At 38.9% G+C, this 14,870-nt stretch overlaps 1 protein-coding gene across 1 annotated transcript; it reads left to right on the top strand.

Annotated features, from left to right (window-relative positions):
* The first annotated feature begins 11,619 nt into the window (after window positions 1–11,619).
* LOC138910456 (uncharacterized) lies at window positions 11,620–12,716 on the top strand. Its single transcript, XM_070201699.1, has 2 exons — window positions 11,620–12,217; window positions 12,364–12,716. The coding sequence occupies exons 1-2, from the start codon at window positions 11,620–11,622 to the stop codon at window positions 12,714–12,716; spliced, it is 951 nt and encodes a 316-aa protein (XP_070057800.1).
* The last annotated feature ends 2,154 nt before the right edge of the window (window positions 12,717–14,870 follow it).

Genomic DNA, 14,870 nt, shown 5'->3' with positions numbered 1-14,870 from the left:
TGAACCTCAATCAGTCATCAATCTCTCCAGTCTCTCAGGCTTACAATGTCATGAAATCAGCCCAAAATGATGATATGATGCATCAATAAATGGTAACAGAGACTGAGATATGATATGCAAATGAATATGCATGACTGACTATGCAATTGCAAGGTAAGCAAATAACTCAACAGCAGAACTGACCTCAGTGGGTCCCAACAGGCTAAGCATATAGCCTAGACATGGTTTCTAACATGAATCACAGCTCAAAAGCTCTAGTACGTAGAGATTTCATGGTTATAGATAAGATCAGGTAACTACACAGTACCATAGAAATAACGGAGTCACCATTCACTCGATGCACGCCCACACGCCCGACACCTAGCATGTGCGTCACCTCAATACCAAAACACATAACACGTAAAATCAGGGTTCATTCTCTCAGCTCCAAGTTTAGAAGTGTTACGTACCTCGAACAAGTCAAATCCAATATCGAGCAAGCCAAATGATGCTACAAAAATGCCATCCCATGCATACCGACCTACGAACGGCTCGAAACTAGCCAAAAGCAACTTAAATACATCAATTAATGCCAAAGGAAACAAACCCAATCGATAAAGATCAAATCTTTAATCAAAAGCCCAAAATCGACTAAAATATCAAAACCGACCCCGCCCCTTGGAACCTGACAAAACTCACAAAATCCGACAACCCATTCAATTTCAAGTACAACCATACTAGTTTCACTCAAATTCGACTCTGAATCGACGTTCAAAACTCAAAAACTCACTCTATCAAACTTTAGGCTAAAAACCCCCAATTTTCTATTTAAAATTCATCAACCAATTGCCAAAAAATAAAGATAGATTCATGAAATAAAATCAAAACCAAGTGTAGAACACTTATGTCACGACCCCAATTTTTCTCTGTAGGATGTCGTGATGGCACCTAGTCTCTAAGACTAGGTAAGCCTAACAATTTACGGAATAACAGAATATAAAACTGAAACTCAAACCTCAACATTTGAAATAAATACAAACTGCGATTCAAAATAATTACAACCCTCAAAACCCAATAAAAATAAGTCACAAGCTTCTAAGAGAAATATTATGTATCTCTATACATCAGAGTCTAAAGAGAATAAGGAAAATAATATAATAAGGATAGAGGGGGACTCCGAGGTCTGCGGACGCTGGCAGATGTACCTTGAAGTCTCCACGCACAAGCTATCTCACTTGTATCTAGTCTGGTAGGAAGAACCCGAATCTGCACAAAATGATGTGCAGAAAAGTAGCATAAGTACACCCAATGGTACCTAGTAAGTGCCAAGCCTAACCTCGGTAGAGTAGTGACGAGGTCATGCCAGGGCTACTGGAAATAATAAGAAATAAGGCGAAAGATATAATAATATATAAAGAAATAACTGAGAAGTGAAAAATGAGAATTTACAGAAAAATAACAACACAATAAATAGAGGTAAACAACAGGGGTGTTTCCGAGGTACCGCCTCATAGTCCCAAAAGTAAATACACAATAGGGGAGCTCCCGAAGTACTGCCTCGTAGTCCCAAAAGTAAATATGCAACAAGGGGTACTCCCGAGGAACCGCCTCGTAGTCCCAAAAGTAAATATGCAGCAGGGGGTACTCCCGAGGAACCGCCTCGTAGTCCCAAACTTTAGTATGTATTATGTAACTTGTATTTTGGAACATCTTGATTAGTTCCTTTTTCTTCTCAATGATGGTATTAGCACCTTGTTGTGCTCATTTCATAGGGGGGAGGAAGACCAAGAAAGATATTGCCATATTTGTTATTGCTATAATAAAATTACAAGGCATTACTTTGAATATCTTTTTACAATAATTTTGTCTTTAAATTTGAATTAAAAAATTAGGTCACAATTTTATAATAAATTTACAAGGTATTGCCGTAGATATTTTTTTAACATCTTTTTGTCTCTAATTTGTAATTAAGAAACTACTGCTTAGTCGTTGGGCCCATTTAGCCCGTTGGGACCGTGGGCCCTTCCCGTTTAGCCCAGGAGCATGAGTTTGTGGGACCGGTTTCTACAATAAGCACGCTTAGTCCTAGACCATTTAGCCCGTTAATTTAAGGCTCGGGACCACAGCCCACGAGACCAGCACGTTAGGCCCGTTTAGGGCCCATCCCGGCCCACTTGCCACCCCTAATTCGTACATAGGTCATCAAAATTCACAATAAAGTATATAAGAAATTTTACAGGGCAGTATTCTTTATTTATTGAACTAGCTGAATTGGATCAACATTTATCAATTTTAGGAACTTATATTTTCTTTTAATTTTTGTTCAATAGCTCAAACACATTATTTAATAATAATTACTTAATTTTTTAAGATTATATATTCACTTATATAGGGTACACGTGCAAAGCGCGTACCCTAAGACTAATACTATATTAAAAGCACGATGCCCCTCAACGAAATATCGTTCGCCTTTTTTATCCTTTAAAAATAGAGTTCACACTAGATAAGATAATCATTTAATTCTTCTCCTAATATTTAGGACCTAGAAATTCATTAAAATTTGGTTATTATATCTTTCTTTATTTAAACTAGGTACCTAAAGTTTAGGACTTTAAAATCAATTAAAATTTTACCTTAAATAAATATTTTAAAAAGTCAATTTAGAACATTAGTACAAAATTTATAGATGCTCATCCGAAGTAGGTTATACATGGCAATTGAAAAGTGATATCCTAATGGTACTCAAATTGTATTCATGGTCAATAAAATAATTTTTTAACATCAATAAGTAATTTTTTGAAGGATAATTTACTTCATTTGGTATTTGCAATAAATTACATTAATTTATTCTAATTATGTGGTAAAAAGAACTGTAGAAAAATAAAATTTTATTAAATTTAAATCCACAAGTAATTTGGATTTCATCATATATTAAATACATATTAGTCCAAATCATACTATGGGCTAGTATAATCGGGTCGATTATTTAAATCTAAAATAAATTGATTTAAATAAAAGTCCAATGTATTATTAGGCTAGCCCGTCAATTAGTCTTCTATCAAATGGGTTGGCCCATAAGCCTCAAGCCCAATGATCCACTAAGGTTTTCTTGGAGATTACTCCACCCCACACCTATATAAAGGGATCAGGACAAGGCTAAGACAGGCAAGTAAGCAGAAGGAAAGGCTAAAGAAGTTCTGAAGAATAGCATCAAGGTCTCCATCCTCATCTGCAATCTTTGTCTGTGGTCAAATCCCAAAGGCGAACACAAATCATAAGCGGGCGGCATCAAATCTTCCGTTCGTGATAACCCAACAACAAATCTTGGTTCGTGAAGACCTTCAAATTGTTTATGAAGCACCACAATTTAAAATCCGTCAAGTTCAAGATCAAACTCTCAAGCTCTTGAACCATCGTTCTTGAGGAGAAGAATAAGAGGACTACATCAATTTAGATTTGAGATATTCTAGAGATTGTAACCCTATCACTTGAAATTGAATATAATATTTGTCGCTATATTTCTTGTCTTGATTATTATTTTTCAAGAACGAAATTTAGTTGTAACAAATTTTGGCACGCCCAATGGGACCATCTCTACCTCTTATCTCTTCCCAACTCTCAACATTCAAGATAACTAAGATGGCTTTAAAGAAGATCGACTCAAAAGTTGCTGACTCCAAGTTTTCTTCTGTCGTTGAAAGTATCTTGAACGCTACTATGGGGAGTCTTGGGACAATAACCCGAAGCAAGGCGAATGTCTTGGGACAACAAGCACTCCAAGTGTCGTTTGCACCAATACTTGCTTTGAGATCTTCATCATCCGAAAAACAAAGGTCCTCTGCTAGCAAATCATAGACAGGAGATAATATTGCAGAAGTTGTGGAGAAAGCTCTTGCTCAACTTACTTTATATAATGCTAAAAGTCAGCTTACCCAACCTGGTGATGAAGTTTTAAGTGTTGGATCTACGCCAATCTCGCCACATGACATGTTCCAAACTGAGTTCAATCCATGGGAAGGTCTCAGTTATTCTTCATCATCTGCAATAATCATGGAGGCCATGATGACTAACACTTCGACAATGGAGGAACAACTCGCAAATCTGACAAAGGCGATTGATGGCTTAACAAAGTATGCTCAAGATCAAGATGTCTGTATCATAAAATTGGCAGGCATAATTGAAAGCATGATGGATATAGAATCAAGTCATGCACCTGGAAAGCTCCCTGAAGTCACCGAGAAGGCTGATCCTCCAACAAAACAAGTGTCATCTGCCAAAGAACTTCATGTCTCCTCCGAAGGATCAATTCCCGTCGAGAAATTGAAGGAATTCATTGTGAGAACTATTAAATATAAGTTTGAGGTCGCTTCAAAGTCTTCTCTCACGTACGCAAAGACGTATACTGCAAGAATCGATAGCTTAAAGAGGCCTGTTGGCTATCAACCTCCCAAATTTCAGCAGTTCGATGGCAAGGGAAATCCAAAGCAACATGTCATGCACTTTATTGAGACAAGTAACAATGCAGGGACTTATAGAGATTACCTTGTCAAGCAGTTCGTCTGCTCACTAACAGGAATGCTTTTGATTGGTACACCGACCTCGAGGCTGGATCCATTGATAGTTGGGACCAATTGGAGCAAGAGTTTCTCAATCGCTTTTATAGCACGAGGCGTATTGTGAGCATGCTGGAACTTACAAACACTTACCAATGAAAAGATGAACCAGTTATTGACTTTATCAACCGATGGAGGAATGCAAGCATTAATTGCAAAGATAGACTAAGCGAAGCTTCTGGCATAGAGATGTGCATCCAAGGAATGCATTGGGGACTTCGTTATATCTTGCAAGTAATTAAGCCTAGGACATTTGAAGAACATTCCACCCGTACTCATGATATAGAGTTAAGCATGGATTCTGTGGAAAATGAAGGGCTGCCCATCTACGAACCTCGCAAGGGAAGAGATAAGCAAGAAGTCAAGAAATGGAGCAAGTTCGTACCCAAGAATGAAAGCATAGAATCCATGAACGCCAATGCCTCTCCTTTGAAGTTTACTACCAAGGTGAGCAAGAAATAGAGTATGAAAACAACTTCCTCTCAAGACAATGCAAATCAGAAGTTGACTCTCAAAGAGATGCAAGAAAAGGAGTACCCATTTCTAGACTCTGATGTGCCTGCAATATTTGAAGAACTCCTCAAGCTTAAGCTTATTGAGCTGCTAGAAATGAAGCGGCCAGATGAAGCTGGAAAAAGCAATGACCCAAAATACTGCAAATACCATCATCTTGTAAGTCACCCTCTTGAGAAGTGCTTTGTCTTAAAGGACAAAGTTATGGATTTGGCTCATCAAAATAAGATCGAGATTGAAGACAAAAAGGCGAGCACAAACCATGTGTTCATTGCTTTGGCTCATTTGATCCAATTGAGATATGCACCTGTGAAGGGAATAAATATGAAGAATTATTGGAGGATGACAAAGTCCGCGTTGATCAACTTGATGAAGAAGGTTGGACCCTGGTGACTCGTCGAAGACGCCATAAATTAAGTCCGCAAAAAGGATCAACAAAGCAACCTACGGGCAATAAGGTGGTAAGAATACCAAAGAAGAAAAAAATGGTTAAGAATCCAAAGAAGGTGGAGATAGAGACACACCATCACCAAAAGCTATGCCACCCGGTGACTTTGGGAGAATTCTTGCCGAGTTGGTTTCGCATCAGGATTTCTGACGATGATGACAAGGCCTGGTGTAGTAATGCTGATAAAGAAGAAGAGGAAAAGAATGAAGTCACATCAACACCATATCTATCATTGTCTAATAGTCTTATTGAGTCCTCCTTCCAAAAAGCGGGTATATGTAATGCAAAAATCACCTTCACTGAAGATGATCTCCTAGTTGGTGAGACACCACACAATCGCCCTTTGTTTATGGTGGGTTATGTGCTCGAGTGGAGGATAAACAGAATCTTAAGAGATGACGGATATGCAGTTAACATTCTTCCTATTCACATAATGAAAGAACTCGACATCTCAACTGAAGAACTTTCTGAAAGCCGACTAATGATTCAAGGATTCAATCAAGGGGGACAAAGGGCCATAGGAGCTATCAAACTGGAAATCATCATGGGAGATATGCAATCAACTGCATGGATGCATGTGATTGATGCAAAGACTTCATACAATTTGTTTCTTGGCAAGCCGTGGATACCCGAGAACAAAGTTGCCCCATCAACTTACTACCAACGTTTGAAATATAATAAAGATGGAGTTGAAAAGAAGATAGTTGCTGACGACAAGCTGTTCACTGAAGCCAAGGCATACTTCGCTGATGCAAAGTTCTACTTGAAGAACCACATCGTGAAGGGAGTAAACGCTGATGACATCATGAAGGCCAAAGCTGATAATATTGTGTCCAAAAGGGATTAAGTAACTTTTTGTGAAGATAAAGTTACAATAGAAGCATACCATGTTTTGAAAGCTCACAAAATGAATGTTGCAACTGCAAGCAAGAAAATAGCTCATTTATTTCGTTAAGTCCCAAAAGTGAAGAAAGATGATGGAGAATCATCAAGCCTCCAAAAAGATGCACTAAGAGAATTAACCCTTCCTATCAAGCAGATTGATACCATTCAGTTATCTTTAAAGCTACTGGAAATGTTTGAGGCCGCTAACATGCCTCAAAATAAGGCACTCCCCATGAAACTCACAAATGAAGGTTTTGTCCGAATTCTTACATGTTCTTCGAAAAGGTTGGATATGATCCCAACGAACCATCTAAGCCAGGGAATCTCCCACCCGAAGCTACTAGAAAAGCAAACACGATAAAGATAAGGAGCATGTGGTGAAGCAATCACGTGAGGGTCTGGGTTACAAATAACCCCCACCACTTCGCATCTCCATTAGAAGAGCAAGTAGTAATTATATCATGATGGAAGATGAACCCAATGATCCTAATAAAAGGCCTTCTGTCTTTGATCGACTTGGAGAACCAACTACAAGAACTTCTATATTTGAGAGGTTGGGGCCATTGAAAAAGAAGAAGAACAAGTCCCAAAGAAATTATGAAAAAATAAGAAGACCTTTGCCATCTAGAGTCCAAAGTATCTCCAAAGAGTGTCAAAGCCTTATCCATTCCAGAATGAGGCGACAATCAGAACTTTTGATTTCATGCGAAGAGGTACTCAAAGTGAAGACTCGCATAGTGGTCCACACTAGAGAGCGTGATGAAGATGAAGAAAGTGTAGGATCTTCATATCACATTACTGCGAATGATAAGCAATACACTTCATTTCTAAGGAAGGTCAACAAAAATTTAGGAGATGCCTCTTGGTGTGGCCATATATATTTTAATGATGGTGATCCCCAAGAAGACGAAGATGTTGAGGACGCTCCTCCAGAACTAGAAGAAGGAATTAAAATGACAGTTGATGCATTTAAAGAAGTTAATCTTGGCACCTCATAAGACTCCAGGCCCACCTATGTAAGTTCCCTACTAACCACAGATGAAGAAAACACTTATGTGGAGCTACTCAAAGAATATGGAGATGTCTTTGCTTGGAGCTACAAAGAGATGCCCGGTTTAGATCCTAAAGTAGTAGTTCATCATCTCGCGGTCAAGAATGGAGCTCGTCATGTTAATCAAGCCCAAATATGCTTCAGGCCAGAATTGATCGCATCAATCGAAGCCGAGGTCAATAAACTCATCGAAGCTAGTTTCATTCGGGAGGTTAAATATCCTTCATGGATATCAAGCATTGTTACTGTGAAGAAGAAGAATGGCCAAATTTGAGTTTGTGTCAATTTTAGAGACCTCAATAATGCATGCCCTAAGGACGAATTTCCGTTCCCCATCCCAGAGATTATGATTGACGCCACCACCGGATGCGACGCGATGTCTTTCATGGATGGATCATCTGGCTACAATCAAACACGTATGGCACCAAAAGATGAAGAGCTTAGTGCATTTTGCACTCCTAACGGCATTTATTGCTACAAAGTAATGCCTTTTGTTTTGAAGAATGTCGGCGCCATATATCAAAGGGCAATGCAGAATATCTTTGACGACATCCTCCACAAGAATGTGGAATGCTATGTAGATGATTTAGTGGTGAAATCAAGAAAGGAAGGAGACCACATGCAAGACTTAAGAATGGCGTTCGAACGACTCCGGAGATATCAACTTAGAATGAACCCGTTGAAATATGCCTTTGGAGTTACTTCTGGAAAATTCCTTGGCTTCATTGTTCAACATAGAAGGATTGAGATAGATAAAACCAAAGTTGATGCAATCTTGAAGATGCCCGAGCCCAGAAATGTACATGAGCTAAAAAGTCTATAAGGAAAATTGGAGTACCTTAGAAGATTCATCTCAAATCTAGCAGGGAAGTGCCAACCTTTTAGCCGTCTCATGAAGAAGGGTGTACTTTTTGAATGGGACCAAGCTTGTTGCAACGCATTCCAACGCATCAAATCTTACTTGATGAAACCTCCGGTTCTGGTAGCCCTTATACCAGGAAAGCCATTGATTCTATATATTGCAGCCCAAGAAAGGTTAGTTGGAGCCCTTTTGGCCAAAGAAAATGGTGAAAGTAAAGAAAATTCTCTCCACTACTAGAGTAGGATGATGACCCCAAATGAGCTGAAGTATTCTCCGATCGGAAAGTTATGTCTGGCATTAGTTTTCGCAATTCAAAAGCTGAAGCACTACTTTCAAGCTCATGTCATCCGTCTCGTCTCAAGGGAATACCCGATCAAGTTTGTTATGTCAAAACCCGTCCTCAATGATTGATTAGCAAGGTGGTACCTCAAATTTCAACAATTCGAGATTGTGTACATCCTGCAAAAAGCGGTGAAAGGACAAGCTTTGGCAGATTTCTTGGCAGATAATCCAATGGCTGATGATTGGGAGTTGACTGATGAACTACATGATGAGGATGCAATGGTCATCGAAGTGCAACTACCATGGAAAATTGTAACGACCCGATCGGTCGTTTTGAGTATTACAACCCCGTTCCCCTATTTACTACTCAAATTGTGATTTATTATTGTTATTTGACTTGTCGGAGTAATTGGTTCAGGTCCGGTGAGGTTTTGGAATGATTTGGAATACTTAGTTCCAAGGTTTAGAATTTAAGTTGAAAAGGTTGACCGGATGTAGACTTATGTGTAATGACCACGGAGAATTTTTGCTAAGGAATTTTTGCTGAAAAAAGTCATTTCTGCGGCCCACTATACGGTTGCAGAATCACTCTGCGGATTGCATAATGGCCGCAGAGTGAATTAGGAGGGGGAAAGTGTGGAGGAAAGTCTGTGGCGCATTATGCTACCGCAGATCATTTCTGCGGTTAATTATACAACCGTAGAACATGTCTGCGGACCGCATAACGACCGCAGACTGAGGCAGCATTGCCCAGTTCCGGAGGCAATTTTTGCGTCCCATTATGCGGGCTGCAAGAGCATTATGCGGTCGCAGAGTGTATTTCGGGGCTTCATTTTTCTGGTTTTCTAAACCCGACACTATTCTTATAAAACACTATTGGGGATTATTTTGAAAGGTTTCATCTGATATTTTAGAGAGAGGTGAGAGCATCTTAGAGAGAGAAAGTGAAGACCTAGTCATTTGTCCATCAATTTTTGTTCAAGGTTTGAAGATTTCACAAGGATCTTGCTAGGGCTTCAAAGAGGTATGAATTTCTAACACTAGTCTTCAATTTCGAGTTTGGGTAAAGATGGGTGATTGGGAGTATGATTCTTGGGTGTGAGAGTATTATTTATACATACACATACCAATAAGGTTTGTGAAAAGATTGTTCAGTTCAAATGGGTAAGGATTGGGTTGAAAATGGTTGAAATCTTTAAAGACTTTAATTGAAGATTTGAGGGTCGAGTTGGTGTCGGAATGTTTTAAAATTTGTATGGTTGGACTCGTGATTGGATGGGCGTTCATATTTTGTAACTTTTGTCGGGTTCCGAGACATGGGGCCCACATGCAATTTTTGAGTTAAATTTTGAATTTTATTGGAAAAATGAGTATTTCCTTATGAAATTAATTGCAATAATTAGTATTGATTGAATCGATTAATTATGGCTAGATACGAGGCTTTCGGAGACCAATTCTCGTGGAAAGGGCATAGTGGAATAAAGAATTACACGGTTTGAGGTAAGTAACAGTTCTAAATTTGGTCCTAAGGGTATGAAACCCCGGATTATGTGTTATGTGATTGGGTTTGAGGTGACGCACATGCTACGTGACGGGCATGTGGGCGTGCACCGTTGTAATTGTTACTTGATCAATTCCATGGATCTGTGTAGTTGAATAAATTGTTGTTACCGTACATATCTCCACGTATTAGGGAAATTAAAATACAAATCATGTTTAAACTATGTGTTGATACTGTTGGGACCCATAGAGGTCGTGTACATGTTGAATTATCTGTTAAATTACTATTTTGTACTCAGTCATGATTTTACTTGCATATTATATCTCAGTCTCTCTTATTCATTATTGATGCATCATATCACTGTTGTTGGGCTGTTTATCATGATTTCTGAGAGCCCGAGAGACTGGAGAGGTTGATGACTGAGTGAGGCCGAGGACCTAATTGTGAGAATATTTATGGGATCGGGCTGCATGCCGCAGCATGTTTTATTGATTTATGCCATGATTGGCTTGTTATAGCGCTTGGGCTGAAGGAGCCCCTCCGGAGTCTATACACACCCCAGTGAGCGCAAGTACCTACTAAGTACAAGTGCCGAGTGTCGGGTGGTGAGTGATTGAGTGAAATGAGTGACTGAGAGGAAAGAGTGACTGTGAGGTTGGAGTGAATGGGAGGACTGGGTGACTGTTACTCTGAGATGATGCATTGATTCCATTATTGCTGCATTTCAGCTGTCATATATCACTGCTTTGGAAAACTCTGAAAGATATTATTTCTGTTTCAATAAAAAATTGATATGAAATTGCTGTAGAGTTATAAATGTTGAACTTGAAAGCATTCCTACCTTTTCATGTTGGAATGTACTGTATTTGGACTTAGCTGTAAAGCTCGTTACTACTTTCAATTCTTTATTTTTTATTGTTACTTGCTGAGTTGGTTGTACTCATACTACACCCTGCACTTTGTGTGCAGATCCAGGTGATCCCGGACACAGTGGGTGTTGATTCTTTCACACAATAGATTTTTCGGAGATTCATAGGTAGCTGCCATGTTTCGCAGACCTTGTCTGTCATTCCCTATCCTTTTGTTTATTGTATTTGGTCTCGGATTATTATAGACTGTATTTTACAGACTTGTAATGTATAGATGCCCATGTACTCAGTGACACCGGATTTTGGGAGTCTATTTATATTCAGTATTTATGGTATTTTCTCTAAAACTTAATTATTATGTTTTCAGTATTTAAAAGAAATTGTGGATTATTGATATTGTCAGCTTCCCTAGTATTGAAATAGGTGCCACCACGATAGGTTAGTATTTTGGGTCGTGATAAAAATGTAATTTGATGGTGCCACACATCGTGAAGGAGCTGGTGCAGGTGTTGTGTTTGTCACTTCTTAAGGAGAAGTCTTGCCATATTCCTTCACCTTAACACAACATTGCACCAACAACGTTGCAGAATATCAAGCACTCATACTTGGGCTTGAGATGGCCGTTGATATGAGACAACTCCAATTACATATTTTTGGAGACTTTGAGTTAGTGATCAATCAATTGCTAGGTAGCCACGAGGTCAAAAAGCCAGAATTACGTCCTTATCATGATTATGCGCAGAAATTGATTGGATGGCTTGGCAATGTAACTCTTCAACATGTGCCAAGGAAGGAAAATAAGAAAGCTGGCGCCTTAGCTGCTCTAGCTTCGACATTGACTCTGCCCGGCCAGACACAAATCACTATCTTCCAAAAATGGATAGTACCACTAGATGAGAACGAGGATGAAGAAAGTAAGCTCAAGCATTTGGTAGCCTTCATTGGAGCTGAGAAGGTTGATTGGCGACAAACCACGATCGACTACTTATGTTATGGGATACTTCCAGAAGATCCAAGGAGAAAGACCGAAATTGGTCGGCGTGCCCCTCGCTTCCTTTACTACAAAGAAACTTTGTATCGAAGATCATTTGAGGGAGTTCTCTTCCGTTGTTTAGTAGAAGGTGAAGCAACTCAAGCTCTGCAAGAGGCACACTTTGGAGTTTGTGGATCAAATCAATATGGGCCGAAGCTCCACTTCCACATTAAGAGGATGGGTTACTACTGGCCGACAATGGTGAAAGATTGCTTAGATTATGCTTGAAGATGCAAGGCTTGCCAATTTCACGCAAATTTTATACACCAACCACCTGAAATGTTACACCCTACTATTGCATCTTGTCCATTGACGCTTGGGGATTAGATGTTGTTGGACCACTTCCAAAATCTTCTAGAGGACATCTATACATCTTGGCTACAACTTATTACTTCCCAAAATGGGCCGAGGCCGTCGCTCTCAAGGAAGTGAAGAAAGAGAATGTTGCAAACTTCATTCGATTGAACATCATATATCGTTTCGGCATTCCTAGTTATAAAATAACAGATAATGGCAAATTGTTCGATAACAAATTGATGACCAAGATCTGTGAACTTTTTGGCTTCAAGCAACATAATTCGTCAATGTATTATGTTGCTGCAAATGGACTAGTCGAATCATTTAACAAGACACTTTGCAACTTGTTAAAGAAGGTCGTCTCCAAGTCTAAAAGAGATTAGCATGACAAAATGGAAGAAGCTTTGTGGGCATATCGTATGACTCATCGCACACCGACACAAACAATTCCTTATTCTCTTGTTTATGGAGTCGAAGCAGTTCTTCCTCTTGAGCGTCAAATACCATCCTGGCGACTCGCTGTCCAAGAAGGTCTTACTGAAGAAGAAAACGCCCGTATGCGCCTTGAAGAACAAGAGTCCCTTGATGAAAAAAGGCTAGAAGCCCAACAAAGTCTTGAATGTTATCAAGCTCGTCTTTCTCGTGCTTTTAACAAAAAGGTTCGCTTGAGGTCCTTCCAAGTTGGCAATCAAGTTCTTGCAGTAAGAAGACCTATTATCACCTCTTGAAAATCCGAGGGCAAATTCACTTCAAAATGGGATGGTCCATATGTTGTGCAAGAAGCCTATTCAAGTGGAGCTTACAAGTTAGTTGATGCAGATGGCATGAGAATTGGCCATATCAATGGGAAAGTTTTGAAGAGGTATTATCCTTGAAGAATAAACGATCCTTAACGCACGAGTCTAACCTGCATGTTGCTATACTCCTGGCCCGCATGAGCCTAAATTGTGAACGGCGCCAAAACAAAAAGTAGTTTGCTTGGTTGAAAACCTCGAAAGGGGCGACCTAGGAAAAAGTTAGGATATAAAAAAAATTCTAGGTTAAAAACCTTGAAAGAAGCGGCCTAGGCAAGACAAAATCCGCTAGGTTGAAAACCTCGAAAGAGGCGGCCTAGGAAAAAGTTAGGACATAAAAATATTAAATTTTTTTATAAAAATTCACTTATTTTGAACTACGTCATGACTTGATCCTCTTCACCGAGGTACGTATGCAGCTTAGAGTTTCATTCTAAATTCAGTCGCATAAGCTTTAAAAAAAATGTGTTTAAACGTGACATGATCATTAAAATTCGAGCTGAAGCATCATGTTGATTACTCAAATAGGCGCATACTGCAGAAAGAAAGAAGGCAATTTGTGTCGAGCCAGATTGGACATTTCATTGCTTCAATGCTACAAGGATCTGATACATTATTGTCAATAGACTAAAAGGATGAAAATATTTGTACTTCATCCTATACGAATAATCTAAGTCATAAAAGCAATTGACGCGAAAGATTGTCGCTATCTTGTCTTGAATGTCTTTCCAAGTTCGCTTCATTTCTTCAAAATATGATGCTACCATAAAGCTTTACTTAGTTGAATCTAATGTGAACTTTTCTCCCATTATGTGGCCTAACTGTAAAATTTCTAATTTGGGTTCTGAAGGGTCAAGCAATACATGATCTGGAACTTTGACTAATCCAGAAGGTCTTATACCGCAAAGACTTCTATATGCATGTGAATATGAAAGTTCATTGCAGTTGTGCCGATTTCGCAAATTTTCTGTTGGTAGACCAAAAAACAAGTTCTTCCATGAAATTCATAGGTACTTCAAATCTCTGATTTACTTTCTAACAGCACAAACGGATTGCAATTCCGACACACCAAGCTCAAGATACGATTTTTTTCACTGAAAGTACGCGAATCTGAAAGTTTACTGCAGTTAGGTTGAGTTCAGAAATTTTCTGTTGACACCCATAAAATTTATACAAGTTCTAGATCTCTGAGTCTACTTTCTTACACAGCAAACGGATTGTAATTCAGATACTCCTAGCTCAAGATATAATTATTTTCGCTGAAGGTACGCAAATCTAAAAGTTCACTGCAGTTAAGTCGAAGTCGTGAATTTTTTGTTACTTCATGTCTCTGAGTTTTCTTTCTAATGATGCAAACGGATTATAATTCCGACACTCCTAACTCAAGATATGACTTTCTTTAACAAGCACACAAGACATGTGCTTAAATTTAAGAAAGAAATAATTGGGAGTAGCGGAGGGAATCCAGGTCTCAAAGAGTGATATCACATACTAAAAATAAAGATACTTTTATTTCTCCAAGAAATAAGTACTCCATTACATGATATTAGTTAAAAATAAAAAATAAAAATCGTAAGTCGAGAATCCTAAGAAAAAAAAAACTCTAAAATCATGGAAATGGTTTGAAGCTAAGTATTTGTTGGTGGCTTGTCTCAACTGCCCCTTTTAGGAGGGATAATTTCTCTGCTTCAGCATCAGATAATGGATGATTGGCTTCAATGGTATAAATCTCCCCTTCGGTAA

The sequence above is a fragment of the Nicotiana tomentosiformis genome, chromosome 4, assembly GCF_000390325.3.
Source record: "Nicotiana tomentosiformis chromosome 4, ASM39032v3, whole genome shotgun sequence".
Lineage (NCBI taxonomy): Eukaryota > Viridiplantae > Streptophyta > Magnoliopsida > Solanales > Solanaceae > Nicotiana > Nicotiana tomentosiformis.
The sequence above is the reverse complement of the archived record's forward strand: the minus strand, read 5'-3'. Positions and strand labels throughout refer to the sequence as shown.